Source organism: Cervus elaphus, unplaced genomic scaffold (genome assembly GCF_910594005.1).
Source record: "Cervus elaphus unplaced genomic scaffold, mCerEla1.1, whole genome shotgun sequence".
Lineage (NCBI taxonomy): Eukaryota > Metazoa > Chordata > Mammalia > Artiodactyla > Cervidae > Cervus > Cervus elaphus.
In genome coordinates, this window is record NW_025316691.1 from 621743 (window position 1) to 635729 (window position 13987).

General features: G+C 56.4%; 1 protein-coding gene across 1 annotated transcript in view; it reads left to right on the top strand.

Annotated features, from left to right (window-relative positions):
- The window catches only part of LOC122691256 (proto-oncogene tyrosine-protein kinase receptor Ret-like), a 52926-nt gene that overhangs the window by 22307 nt on the left and 16632 nt on the right, over positions 1-13987 (top strand). The window contains exons 2-10 of the mRNA XM_043897910.1: positions 214-477; positions 2282-2569; positions 4936-5177; positions 6467-6662; positions 7938-8137; positions 10243-10501; positions 11213-11338; positions 12857-12967; positions 13782-13904. Of these exons, the coding sequence (XP_043753845.1) occupies positions 214-477; positions 2282-2569; positions 4936-5177; positions 6467-6662; positions 7938-8137; positions 10243-10501; positions 11213-11338; positions 12857-12967; positions 13782-13904 (1809 nt within the window). The remainder of the gene's footprint in view (positions 1-213; positions 478-2281; positions 2570-4935; positions 5178-6466; positions 6663-7937; positions 8138-10242; positions 10502-11212; positions 11339-12856; positions 12968-13781; positions 13905-13987) is intronic.

A 13987-nucleotide genomic window follows, 5' to 3' on the forward strand; every position in this document is an offset into this window, starting at 1 on the left:
TGTTGATGTTCTTAGGAATACAGATGAGAAAGACCTACTTAGATCAGAATTTTAAATTAGTGAAGTTTTCTTTTTTGGCCCACAAGGAAGCTATTACTAAAATGTGAAGTTAGGCCGCTGGGAAAGGTGATCTGCCTGGGAGGGCTGCTGGGCTCTGCACCGTGGTCGTCCCTCAGTCCCTCCTTCCCTCACGTGTTTCCCTGCCTCCCACAGCCCCGCTGGGACTCTACTTCTCCAGGGACGCTTACTGGGAGAAGCTATACGTGGACCAGCCAGCCGGCACGCCCCTGCTCTATGTCCATGCCCTGCAGGACGTGCCAGAGGAGATGCCCAGCTTCCGCCTGGGCCAGCACCTCTACAGCGCCTACCACACGCGGCTGCACGAGAACAACTGGGTCCGCATCCAGGAGGACACGGGGCTTCTCTACCTTAACCAGAGCCTGGACCACAGCTCCTGGGAGAAGCTCAACATCCTCAGTAAGGGGGCGGCCCTGACCCCACCCCCACATGCCTCATTACCCACCCCGCCCCGCCCTCACCTGGTCCTTCCTTAGAGCCCATCACACAGCTCCTACGACTCCTGCTGTGTAAGAGTGGAGCAAGTGAGATGGGGCTGGCCTGTCCTCTTTGTCCAGCCCGTGAGGGAGCCAGGATGAGCTTGAGGACCACTGATGACCCTCAGGCCTCCTGAGGCTGTTGGGATTTTGGAGGACTTATGTGGAGGACTTGAGGGGCTCTCTCCATGCTGGCTCCAAATGTCTTCCAGTTGGATTAACAGAGATGTGGGGTTGTGAGAGAAGAGTTAAGAAAGGCTAGAGACATCCCAAGATCTTGATTTAGTGGATGATCTGGAACTTGGTGGAGAAGCAGCTGTTTGCACGGAAAGCCCACCTTACCATCAGCAGCAGGCTGCTCTTGGCACCTGGTGAGGACTGGGGCCTGGTGCCGGGGAGGAAAGTGGAGCAGGAGGAAGGCCTGGACGGCTTCTCAGAGCAGGGGTCCAAGCTGGAGTGAAGGCCACGTGTGACCCTGGTACTGGGAGGAGGTTGTTTGTGAAGCAGAGTTCTGCCTTGTGGCACCAAATGGTGATCACAACCCCACCTCTTGCTCTATAGACATGGCCTCCCTGGACCCTCACGCCAGCTCTGAGCTCCTGTGAGTGCTGAGAGGCAGACACTCTGCTGTGAACAGTACTGCCAGAGTGAAATTTGCCAAGGGTCTGAGTTTCATAGGAGGCCTGTTCTGTTTGTGATTGGAGAGCAGCCTCATGCACCTGCCAGCTCTAGTCAGGAGAGAAATCACAGTAATTAGAACAGAGAAAGTTTATACGGAGAATTATTAACCACAGCAGGGGACTGGAGCAACAGAGGACAGGCTAATAAGAAGCAGAGAACTGATGAATATGGGAGGAGTAGATGTAGCGGGGGGACACTTACCTAGAGCTAAGATAGAAGGCCCAGGAAGAGCCCCCGCCCCAGCTGAGATCCAGATGGGTTGGACGGGGGTTGCTATGGTGCCTCCATGATGGAATTTGCCAGAAATCCCCTCTCTAGGTGCTGGGGAAGTCTGTGTCTCTGCAGGGGTGGCATGGAATTCCCTGGGGGTCCCGTGGTTAGGACTCTGAGGTTTCATTGTTGAGGTCTTGGGTTCAGTCCCTGGTCAGGGAACTAAGATCCCACAAGCAGCAACACTGGCAAAAATAGAATAGAATAAGTGTTTTATTTATTTTTAATTGAGGGATAATTACAGTATTGTGTTGGCTTCTGCCATACATCACAATGAATCAGCCATAGGTATACATATGTCCCCTCCCTCTTGAACCTCTCTCCCCCCTCCCACCCAATTCCACCCCTGTAGTGTTTTTAAAAGTGAGAAAAGAGAGAAAGTGGTTGGGGTAGTGGGTGAGGGAGGGAAGGGAGGTCACCTGAGGTGCCAAGAGCCTGCCTTGGGGAAGCACTCCATCTTAGACCCAGGGTTCAGCGCACCTCTCTGAGGAAGGGTATTTGAACTGAGACTTGGAATAATCAGAGAGATGGACCTGTGAGGCACCCCCCAGGATGAGGGAGCAGAGCCATAGGGCCCTGAGGCTGCCAGATCCCAAGTCCAGGGCCGTAGGGGGCAAGCAGGAGGTAGGGGGCAGGGCGGGGTTCCCAGCAGAGCCCTGCTAGCCTTGGTGAGGACTAGGCTTTGCGCCAGCCCCGAGCTCCTGCCCTCTCCCCATTCAGGTCCCAGCTGGGCGGGTGTGGCTGACACCCTGGCGGGGCCTGACTTGTCTCTGCAGACGGCGGCTTCCCGCTGCTTACCATCTACCTGCGGGTCTTCCTGTCACCCACATCCCTTCGTGAGGGCGAGTGCCAGTGGCCAGGCTGTGCCCGAGTGTACTTCTCCATCATCAACGCCTCCTTCCCGGCTTGCGGCGCCCTCAAGCCCCGGGAGCTCTGCTTCCCTGAGTCAGGCCTGTCCTTCCGCATCCGGGAGAACAGGCCCCCTGGCACCTTCCACCAGTTCCGCCTGCTGCCCGTGCAGTTCCTCTGCCCCAACGTCAGCGTGGCCTACAGGCTCCTGGGAGGTGAGTGCCAGGCGCATGGAGCCTTCCTCGATGCCTGCCGAGTGCCAGGCATGGCCCTGCGGTTCCTCTACATGAGCCGTCCAAGTTGACTACACCACCCCACCATCCATTCATTCAGAGGCCCACGTGTATCTCATGTATGCTGGCCACAGGCCAGGCATGGTTCTAGGGACCAGGGATGAAACAGTGAACAAGTTCAGGCCCAAATCCTGCCTGCCTGGACCTTCCACGCCTGGGGCAGGTGGAGACCACACAGGCGCGAAGGACGTCGGGTGGCCTCTGAAGGGGCCAGGTGGGAGGTAACGCTGAGAAGGCACAGAGTGGTGGAGACCACTGTCCTAAGTCAGGTGGCTGGAGCAAGGTAAAGGAGGGTGCCCAGCAAGCAGGGCGAGCTCATTCAAAAGTGCGGAGGGGGAAGTGCGGCTGGAGGGGAGGGCAGAGGCTACTGAGGGCAGAAAAATGCAAGGGAGGGGGCAGGACTTCCTGATGAGGGGACTAGGGAGCCATAGAAGGTGTTTTCAGGGGTGGGGGGGGAGGGTGTCATTGACAGGATATAACTTACTTTAAAAGGTTAGTCGGGCTGATGTGTTCGAAATGATTTGGGGCGAGTGGTTTGGAGGAAGCAGGAAAACTATGAAGAGGCAGGAGACATCCTTGAGTGAGAGGATGAGGACTGGGGTTGAGGGTGAAAGCCTTTAGGCCACAAGAAGCAGGCAGATTCTGGGCATGTTTTTGCAGGAAGATCCAGCAAGATTTTCTGGGGAGTTGAATGTGGGGTGTTGAGAGATTCACGAGGGGACCAAGCATGGTTCCAGGATTCTGCCTGAGCCACTGTAAGGACAGTGGACCTTGTCACAAGATAGTCCTACCACACGATGGCCCTGGGGAAGCCACATGGATTTGGGGTAGGGGAAGGGCACTGGATCCGAGTGGAGATGAGAGAAGGCAACTGAGCCGCTGTGTGAGGTGTCATTGGACAGTTTAAAGGGGACTTAAAGGGGACACTTATTACGCTGGACGGCTGGTAAGTGAAGCCTGGATTCCCACCAGGTTGATGGCACCCACACATGGTCATAATGTTAAAGGAGCGCTCAGTAGTGTAAGGAAAGTAGTCACTCACACTCCCACATCCCTTCATTTATCCTGCCACAGGGATGGATGTCTTTGTACAAAGTTGTCCCCAAAGCATATGGTTTAGTGTGCTGCCTTTTTCGCTTAAAAAGAAAAGCCATTTTTGTAACCATAAGCAATACAGGGAAATGTGTAGTTCACATGTAATATGTGGCTCTGATGTGATTTTCCACTAAGTGGAGTTGACAGCCCTCCTGAGGTTGGCTATGGGGTGGTCACTGTTGACCTTCAAGCGTTCAGCTTTTCCCCCTTTCTGGGTCCTTTCTGGAGGATGAATTCCAGGACAGGCTTGGGTTGAAGAGTATGTTGTTATTACTGGTCCTCCCCTCACCAGGTTGCAGTGAGTCATTGAACTTACAGCAGTGTCTGGTGATGAATACACACAGCATCTCATCTTCTGGGGCTTCCCTGGTGGCTCAGCTGATAGAAAATCTACCTGCAGTGCGGGAGACCTGGGTTCAATCCCTGGGTTGGGAAGACCCCCTTGGAAAAGGGAACGGCTACCCACTCCAATATTCTGGCCTAGGGAATTCCATGAACTGTATAGTCCATGGGGTCGCAAAGAGTCAGACACGACTGAGCAACTCTCACTTCACTTCATCTTCTGGCGAGGAAGCTGAAGAACAGAGACAGAACCATCAGCCTCAGGCCACGCAGCCTGCAGGTGTATAGGGCAGGGATCCAAACCAGGCAGTCAGAAATATTTGTGTGTTAACATGAAATTACACCAGATGTCCCCAATGTTAGTTTTCAAGTGGTGGAATTGTGGCTTTTTTCTCACATTCTCTAAAATGAGCATGTCTTGCTTCCACAGTTAAGAAAATTCCTGACAGTTTTTCAAATACCAGCAAATGCTAGGAGCTGGATCTCTGGGCCTGCAGCGTGACTGGTGCCAGCCCTCGCCACAGAGGAGGCAGGCAGGGTGTGTGAAGGGATGTGCCCTCCTAGGTGATTGGGTTGAGGACCTGAGGCAGACCTCCTGGTCCCTGCTCTTCCCTATCAGCACCAGTGCAGGCTGCAGGCACAGTGATGCTCAGAGCATAATCTCCACTGCAAACTGTGCTTGGAGGCTGTGCTCCACTGTGGAAGCTGAAGAGGGGCCACGGCCCAGGCCCAGCATGCACCCCAGCTCTGTCTCCTCTTGCACACTGCTCCCTGTGGGGCCCTGAGGAAGGCAGCTCACCCTCCCCTCAGCTCAGGGTCATCCTGGGGTTGCTGGTCTGTTTGGTGCTCAGGTGAGAGTCTGCCTTTCCGCTGCGATCCGGACAGCCTGGAGGTGAGCACGCGCTGGGCCCTGGACCGTGAGCAGCGGGAGAAGTATGAGCTGGTGGCCGCGTGCACGGTTCGCATGGGCATGCGCGAGGAGGAGGTGATGGTGCCCTTCCCTGTGACCGTGTATGACGAGGACGACTCTGCGCCCACCTTCTTCGGGGGCGTCGACAGTGCCAGCGCGGTGGTGGAGTTCAAGCGGAAGGAGGTGCCTATGCGTTTGTCTGGTGCTTCTCTAGTGTCTGTCATCTCTTTGTTGGGCATCTGGGTCTCTCCATTCGTCATTTGTTCCTCGGTCTATTCAGCTGTCCATCTAGCCATCCAGACATGTGGCTGACCATCACTGTGGTTATTCGTCTTTCATTTGTCCATCAGTCTGTCTGTTGGGGTTTTGTTGGTTTCCAGGACAGCTGAGGAGGAGAGAGGACCAGCCCCGCTGGCCCCGAGCTGACCTCTGCCCTGGGAAGCGGGTGAGGGGAGGGGTTGGGGTGCCGGTGGGGTTGAGGGTAAGGGTGCCCAGCCTCTGACTCAACCATCAGGGCTCGCATCAGAGGGGCACAACTGTGGTACTGCAGAGGCGGGGCACACTGCCCCAAGGAGACGGAGAGGACATCTGCCAGGAGGGCGTTCCCTTCTTCGGGCTGTCAGCCCCTCAAGGGAGGGCCAGTGAGTTCAGGGAGGGTACCCCGGAGTGGAGGAAGACAGGACAGTGGATCCGGCAGGGGTGTCCCTGCGCCGCCCCTCCCATCGGGGCCCCGCCTTCCTCTTGCCCGTGCAGGCGGAGAGTGACTGCCACCTGCTGGGCCCTGGGCTGTCCTGCAGCCGGCAGGCTGGCGGGAGCAAGGGGAGGGTCGGGGTCGGATATGCTGTGGTTGGCTGCTTCTCCGGACACCCAGGGAGCAGGTTTGGTGGATGGATGGGCAAGAGGAAAGCACATGGAGTAGGGAAATGTCCCATGAGCCTGGCAGAGCAGCTCCATGGTAACACTGTGGAGCCTGGCCAGGAGTGAGAGCAGAGATGACATGTGGCTTTACTCAGAACCCCCCTCATGACCCCATCTAGCCTGGGGTACAGAAGAAGCTGTAGGAGAGCATTCTGGTGGACACTGTGCTTAGGTCCCAGCTCTGTCATCTGTCACTGCATGACGTTGAGCTAACTTCTCCACTGTGCGGGGCCCAGCTTCCTGGAAGGAGAGTGGGGGTGCCCACTCTGCCCTGTGGGGACCTGAATGAGGTCTTCCACAGAGCACCAGGGCATCTGTTCTAACCCATAATCATGGGAAGTCTGGAGATGCCATTGCACCTGTTGCAGAGGTGAGGTGCAGTGGCCCAGGAAGGGTGACAAGCAGGCTGGCTGGGGGCCCCTTGCAGCTTGAACCCTGGTCAGTCTGTCCCTGGAGCCAGCTCTGACCGCACACACCTGATCCACCTGCAGGGCACGTGCCCTCCTATGGGCTCTGGCTTTCAGGGCCCTGACTGGCCCCCGTATTCTCTGCAGGGCACAGTGGTAGCCACGTTACGTGTCTTCGATGCAGACGTGGTGCCAGCCTCCGGGGAGCTCCTGAGACGGTACACGAACATGCTGCTCTCTGGGGATGCCAAGGCCCTCCGGACCTTCCGAGTGGAGCACATGCCCAATGAGACCTTGGCCCAGGCCAACGGCAGCTTTGTGCGGGCAACCGTGCATGACTACAGTAAGAGGGGACCAGTGTGGCCTGACAGGGCCCCCTGGGGAACTGGCGACCTGCTTTTCTTGGGCAGGGCAGCACCCTGCACAAGTAGACACCTGTCCTGGCCCTCTCAGCCCCAGGTGGCCACCCCTTCCAACCCTCTTCCCAGCCTTTGTCTCTGCTGGGCTCACCTTGGCCACCTTGGTGGGTGTTTACAGGCTGTCCTTTCTCTCTGAACTGCCCCAAGGCCAAGGCTGACCCTGGCAGGACCCCCACCACACTAGCCTGTGCTGACCACGCCAGGGCTCACTGCAACCTCCTAGGTGCCCAAGTGTCCAGGGATCCTTGACCCTCCCCAGCAACTCTCCACTAACAGGAGTTGATGTCCAGTAGCAGCTCTGTGCCCTCAGATTGGAGGATTCTGGGATGACTGTCCTGTCTGACTTCTGAAATGTGCCCACCCTCAGGGCTAAGCACCACGTGCCCCCAGGGCTCACCTGCAGGATGGGGTGTCCTCGCAAGTTGCCAAACCTCCCCACCTCCCTCGCCTGCTCTCCTGCCTGTGTTTTGTAGGATCACCTTTCAAATATGCCACTTGTGCTTGGATCCTTGTTTGGAGGCCTGCTTCTGGGGAACCCAGGATCACTGGTGCCTTTACCCCTTTCTGCCTGACCCAGTCCTATTTCCTGTCTTCTTCCTCACCAAGCTCTGATGACCTCTGTTCTGTGCAAGGGAAAATGTCATCCTTGCCCCTGCACACTCCCTCTGTATGCCACGTGCACCCAGAGATCCTCGCCTCCTCTGTTCTCCACTGAATGGGGATCTTAGCCTTGGCACACGGTGACAGCTCAGGAGTGCGGAAGCCCCTGGGTGCTTGAGGCCTGTGGAACCTGAGGGTCCATAGGAGGCTGGTACTGTTGCGAGGAGTTCTCGGGGGCCAGGACGGTCTTTCTGGGACCTTGCTGGTGGTGGTGGTGGGTCTTTACCTGTGTGTGCTTGCCCCGACATGCATCTTTCTCATACACATGCACACACACACACACCTCACTGAGGTTACCTCCCAGCTGAGGAGGGTCTTCTGGGCTCAGCTCAGCACAGTGACTCACATTTAAAATAGTTCAACCTTAGTGCCTCCAGCCAGGTCTGTTGTCTGTGTACCGTGCGGGTAGAAGTACCTGTTGTCACACGTACGCCCATGTGTCCAGGGAATGCTTTGCAGGGGAGATGTGCAGCAGCGTGGGGCAGTGGTCTCCACCCTGGGCAGGGCCCCTACCTATCATCATGTGCCTCCACCCACAGGGCTGGTTCTCAACCGGAGCCTCCCCATCTCGGAGAGCTGGGCTGTGCAGCTGGCCGTGCTGGTCAACGACTCAGACTTCCAGGGCCCGGGGGAGGGTGTCGTCCTCCTCCACTTCAATGTGTCCGTGCTGCCCGTCAGCCTGCGCCTGCCCAGTGCCTACTCCTTCTCGGTGAGCCGGCGGGCCCACCGCTTTGCCCAGGTGAGCTCCTGGCCTCTTGCCAGCCTGGGGAGGGGAATGGAGGAGCAGGGACCCCCAGGGTGGGGTCACATGGGGGACACCACCTCCCTGAGCACACAGAGTGGCCCTGGGGAGCAACAGGCACAAAGCCAAGTAGGCTAAGGCCGTGGGAGAAAGGAGTGGGGCTGGTGGGCTTTGTGGGCCCCTCTTTGCCCTCTCCCTTCTCAGCATTTTTACATTTTTTACTAATGAAAGAGCAGTGCCAGGTAAATCTATGCTGACTTGGAAAGACATTCCCGGTGAAGGAAGTGGGAAAAGTAGTTTGCAGAAGTATTGGTCTTAGGTGGCTCCGTATGTTCAAAACCAAGTCTTCATTGCTAGAAATTTCCAAGTGTGCAAACACAGGCATTAGTGGAGACCTCTGCAAGGAAAGACAGGAAGTGCTTCTATTTCCTACTTTCCTGCAAGTCTGTTTGCTAGAGCTTATTTTGCATTTGTCATCAGAAAATAGTGATTAGAAGTAGGAAAAAAAAGGGAAGTAGTAAGAATTTGTCAAAAGGATATAAGGGATAGATAAGAGCGATCTCTTTTCCTCATATCAGCCAGTGTTTTACGTTTTGGTGCAATTCTTTCTAGAATGTTTCTCTGAAGCACTTTTTAAAGTTTACTTGCAATTATGGCAAGCATGACTTAATATACTGCATTCTCCTAATGGCATAGCTGTGGCCATGTGCCCTTTAGAATATCCCATTTAGGGTCATCTCCTAACTAGGACAGTGGCTTTGCCAGTTTCTGTGGTTGGTTCCCATGCCACCTCCGCTCCTGACAGCCACTTAGTACCCAGCACAAGAAGAGCCCCACCCTTGGACACAGCCAGGCTCCCCACTTGCCACCCCCGCCAGGCCTTTCCTGGAGGCAGAGGGCAAGGCTGGTGAGAGGTGACGAAGCAGAGGGGCCTGACGGGTGTCCAGGGGGGCTGAGGCGGGCATAGGCATTGCCAGGGGTGTGTCAGCAGAGCCAGGCAGTGGGGAGGGTGATGAGGGCTGAGTGGGAGTGGGGTCTGGGAGGGCGGGCCCCACCAGCCTCTGCAACACCTCCCACCCCTGACCACTAAGTCTTTCACTGTGCCTGGACTCAGGAGGGTGCAGAGACCCGAGTCTCAGCCCAGCCTTACACACACTGCTGTCTCTCACCAGCCCCCCCTTAGCATTCATGATTATAAATTGAAAGTGGTGATCTCAGGCAATTTTGAGGATCACAGGAGAAAGTGGAAGTGAACCTGCTCTGTACAAGGAAGTGCTCGGAGCCTAGGAGGTAGTTTTGTTGTGATGTGAGGAGTGGGCTTGGTGGAGCCTGGCTCTGCCCTGGGCCTGAGCAAGGCTGAGCAAGGGCCTGGCCTGTGGCTGCAGGCAGGGGGCCCTGTGCCACCACTGCCGCCAGGCCCGCAGCCCTCGACCTTGACTGGTCAGAGCTTCTGATCTCAGGCCCCAGCAGCCCTAACTCCACCTTGGGTGGTGAGGTAGGGAAAAGGAGAGTCCAGGCCCCAGTGACCACTGCGGCCGTGAGGCATCCCTGGAGAAGTATCCCTTCTCTCCCAGGGGTTCCGGCCCAAGTCTTGGAGGAGGCTCCAGGACCTGGGTGGGACAGCAACCCTGCTGTGTGAATTATGGCCCAGGTGCTGAGCTCTGGCTGACCAGGCAGGCGACCCAGGCAGGACACTGAGGATGGACCCTAGTGGTGCCCAGAGGGGAGGGAGGTGTGTGGGAGGCACCCAGGTTGCCTCTGTGCCCGAATGAGGGAGCAAGTGAGGGGTGAGCCGGGCAAGCCAGCAAGTGCCTCCCGGGCGGGCCAGTCCCTAAACCAAAGCCCGGCACCTGTGTTCTTTTCACCTCTGGCTCCCAGGAGCAGGGATGAAGGGTGGTGTCACGGTCTGCGCAGGGCCAGGCCAGGCCAGGCAGGCAGATGGGTCTGCAGATTCCAGGGGCATGGAGCATGGGGAGATTGGGGGCCACCATCTCTGGGCTGAGTGGGAAACTGTCCTGGGACTCAGCTGGCATGGAGCCCCTCCAGCCACTGTCCCAGGTGGTCCACTCACCTGGCTAAGGGTTCCGTGATCCCATGCCTAGATCGGGAAAGTCTGCGTGGAAAACTGCCAGGAGTTCAGTGGCATCCAAGTGCAGTACAGGCTGCAGCCCTCCAGCGCCAACTGCAGCGCCCTGGGGATGGTCACCTCGGCGGAGGACACCTCGGGGACCCTGTTCGTGAATGACACGGAGGCCTTGCAGCGGCCCGAGTGTTCCCAGCTCCAGTACACAGTGGTGGCCGCCGAGAAGCCAACCCGCCAGCAAGCGCAGGCCCTGCTGCTCGTTACCGTGGAAGGGCAGTGTGAGTGCCCGGCTGCGGGAAGGGTCAGGGTGGATGGGGCGTGGCAGAGCCTCGGGCTATTCCTACAGAGGGGTGCTGTCCTATACCCCGTCACTGATCAGTGGGCTTTCTTGAGCCTCCTCTGTAAGACGAGAAGACAGCGCACAGCTGCACTGGAAGGGTGATGGGGGAGGCATGACACAGTTTAGTCCAGTGTGATAGCATTGTGGGTGGCCGCTGCTGCCCATTGCCTCTGTCAGCGGGTCCTACGTGTGCGCTTGTTTTAGGGCTGCCAGGTACGATATAGGACCCAGGTTGAGTGTGAATCTCAGGTAAACAACGAGCAATTTTTGTGGTGTAAGTACATCTCGTGCAGCCTTTGCAGTGAATTAGAAGACAAACTCCCCTATGTCCCTGTGATATTAGGGCCATATTTACACAAAGCAGGTATTCACTGTTCTCTGAAGTTCAAGTTTAACTGGGTGTCCTGCGTGTCCCTGGATGAGTCTGGCCACCTCCCATCCCCACTCCATACTCAGCCCCCTAGCTGCCCCTGCTGTGTGACTATGATGCCACCCCTCCCCCAGCAGCCCCCTCACTACCCTGCGCCCCCAGAGTTTAGTGACTGCCTCCCCTCTGGGCTCAACTCGGGACAGCTCCAGCCAGTGCTGCCTGCACCCATGGGTGCCCATGGCAGGCTGGCCCCCCATGACTGCTTTCTGCCACCCCTAGACATGCCTGAAGAGCCTGGCTGCCCCCTGTCCTGCGCGGTCAGCAAGAGGCAGCCCGAATGTGAGGAATGCGGTGGCCTGGGCTCTCTGACGGGCAGGTGCGAGTGGAGACAGGGAGATGGCAAAGGTAAGCCCTGGGCAGAGCCAGGCGGCGGGGAGCGTGATGGGGGCTGAGGGGGAGTAGGGTCTGTGCATGCGGGCCCTGCCAGCCTCTGTGACACCCCCCACCCCTGCCCATCTAGTCCTCCCCTGCGCTTGGTCCCTGCCGTGGCTCCTGATGCCAGGAGAGGGTGGTCACGAGCGCAGGGAACAGAGAACCTTCCAACTGTTTATCACCGATGGGATCACAGGTGCCTGAGACTGAGCTCGCTCTGGACTTGAGAAGGTCGGGGCCAAAGTTGAGATGTGTGTGTTTTCTTTTTACTTTATTCTAAAATTCTGAATTTCTGTATTGGTGCCTAAACCAGATGGTAATTAACATGTATATATCCATTTCTCTACCCATATACACATAAATACATGTGCAGTTGTGAATGTGAAATTGAAAGTGTTAGTCGCTCACTCGTGTCTGACTCTTTGGGACTCTGTGGACTGTAGCCCACCAGGCTCCTCTGTCCATGGAATTCTCTGACAAGAATACTGGAGTGGTAGCCATTTCCTTCTCCAGGGACTGTCCCAAGCCAGAGATCAAACTCAGGTCTCCAGCATTACAGGCAGACGCTTTACTATCTGAGCCACTATATTCACCCAATGCCTTCTCTTTTTTTTTAACTTTTTATGTTATATTGGAGCATAGTTGATGAACAATGTTGTGTCAGTTTCCAGTGTACAGCATAGTGATTCAGTTATACATATACGTGTATATATTCTTTTTCGAATTCTTTTTCCGTTGAGGTTTTTATAGCATATTGAGCAGAGTTATGTGCTATACAGTAGGTTCTTGTTGGTTATTTTAAATATAGTGTGTATACATGTGTATCCCAAACTCCCTGACTATCCCTTCTCCCCACTCTTCCCCCTATTCACCCAATGTTTTTAAACACATAGTTCACAGACACTTTTCGAAGATCTCTTGGTAATATTACTGTGCATCCAAGAAGTGGAGGAATTAAGGTAGACTACACTGTTGACATGTCATTTATGGTTGGCTTTACTTCATGAAAACACAAACCTTAAAATAATTCAAAATATCCAAAGTGGTCTTCAGAGAGGCTCTACCCAGGAGGTCCCAGCCCAGGGGACATGGACCCAAATAGGAGGGACCTGAGCAGCCTTGGGTGTGGACAGTAACTGGCTGCCAGCTGGGCCCACCAATCTGAGGGTCCCACCCACAGTGCAGCCTAGAGAGGGTCCCAGCCTCATCTGGTCTCTTCTGGCCTCTCTGATGTGAGCCTGGCACAGCTCTGGGACTGCCTGGCTCCTCTGGCCCCCACCATCCTGGCTGCCCTGTACCTCAGGGATGCCCTGCTGGTGGGGCTCTGTGTGTGGTTCTTCTCTGCTCAGATCTCAGTTTGCTCTTCCTTGCAGGGGATGGGGTGGGGTACAGGGTTGACCTGGAAGGCCCTGGGGTGTGACTCTCCTGGCTCTGCAGTCTGAACAGGGCAGCTGCTCCCTTGTGGTCATAACTGCCCACTCTGTGTTGTAGGGATAACCAGGAACTTCTCCACCTGCTCCCCCAGCATCAGGACCTGCCCCGATGGCCACTGTGACGCCGTGGAGAGCAGAGACCCCAACATCTGCCCCCAGGACTGCCTCCGTAAGCAGCCCGATGAGCCTGCACCGTGACTCTGAGCGAGCAGGAGCCTGAATGGGTGGGGGGAGTAACAAGCTAAAGGGGCTTGGACTCTCACCTGCATTTCAGCCAGACCAGCCAAGCTTCTGGGTTTTGCGTGCTGAGCCCTTTCCTAACATTTTTTTTAATAAAGGCGCTCCTCCCCCCAAATTAGAGCTTGCTGGCTTGACCCACACCCTTCCAGTGTTGCTCTAGCCAACTCATGGGGCACGACTCCCTGTCCCCCGTTTTGCTGACTGCCAGCTGCCCCCTCTGCCCCTTTTCTGCTTCTGAAAAGTAACCAAGTGTGGACCTTGACCTGGGCCCAGGGCAGCCTGTGGGTTCCTCCTCTCACCTGCTGCAGCCAGGGAGCTGGTTTGGGGGCTCATCATGCTGCAACTGGGGCTTCCCAGATGGCGCTAGTGGTAAAGAAACCCACCTGCCAATGTAGGAGATGTGCGGGTTTGATCTCTGGATTGGGAAGATCCCCTGAAGAAGGGCCTGGTGACCCACTCCAGTATTTTTGCCTGGAGAATCTCATGGACAGAGGAGCTTGGTGGGCTACAGTCCACAGTGTTGCAAAGAGTCGACCTGACTGAAGCGACTTAGCACACATGCATGCATGCTGAGGCTCTTGCCTGGGGTGACCTAGACTTCTGATCTCACTGTGCTCCCTGGGCGTGAGAGTGCTGACATCAGGTGGGGAGGGGCCTCTCATGATCCTGTCTGGTGGTCCTGGCTGGCCAGGTCCCCCTGGAGGCTGAGAGTGGGCTGCTGAGTGGGTGGTGTCTGTCCTCAGGGGGCGGCAGCATCATTGGTGGGCACGAACCTGGGGAGCGCCGGGGGATTAAAGCTGGCTTCGGTATCTGCAACTGCTTCCCTGAGAAGAAGAAGTGCTTCTGCGAGCCGGAGGATAGCCAAGGTGCATTGGGGGTGGGGGGGTGGGGGGGTGGGGGGCACAGCTGGCCGGGATCCCCACACCTCCCTGAGCCTCCAGGGAGCAAG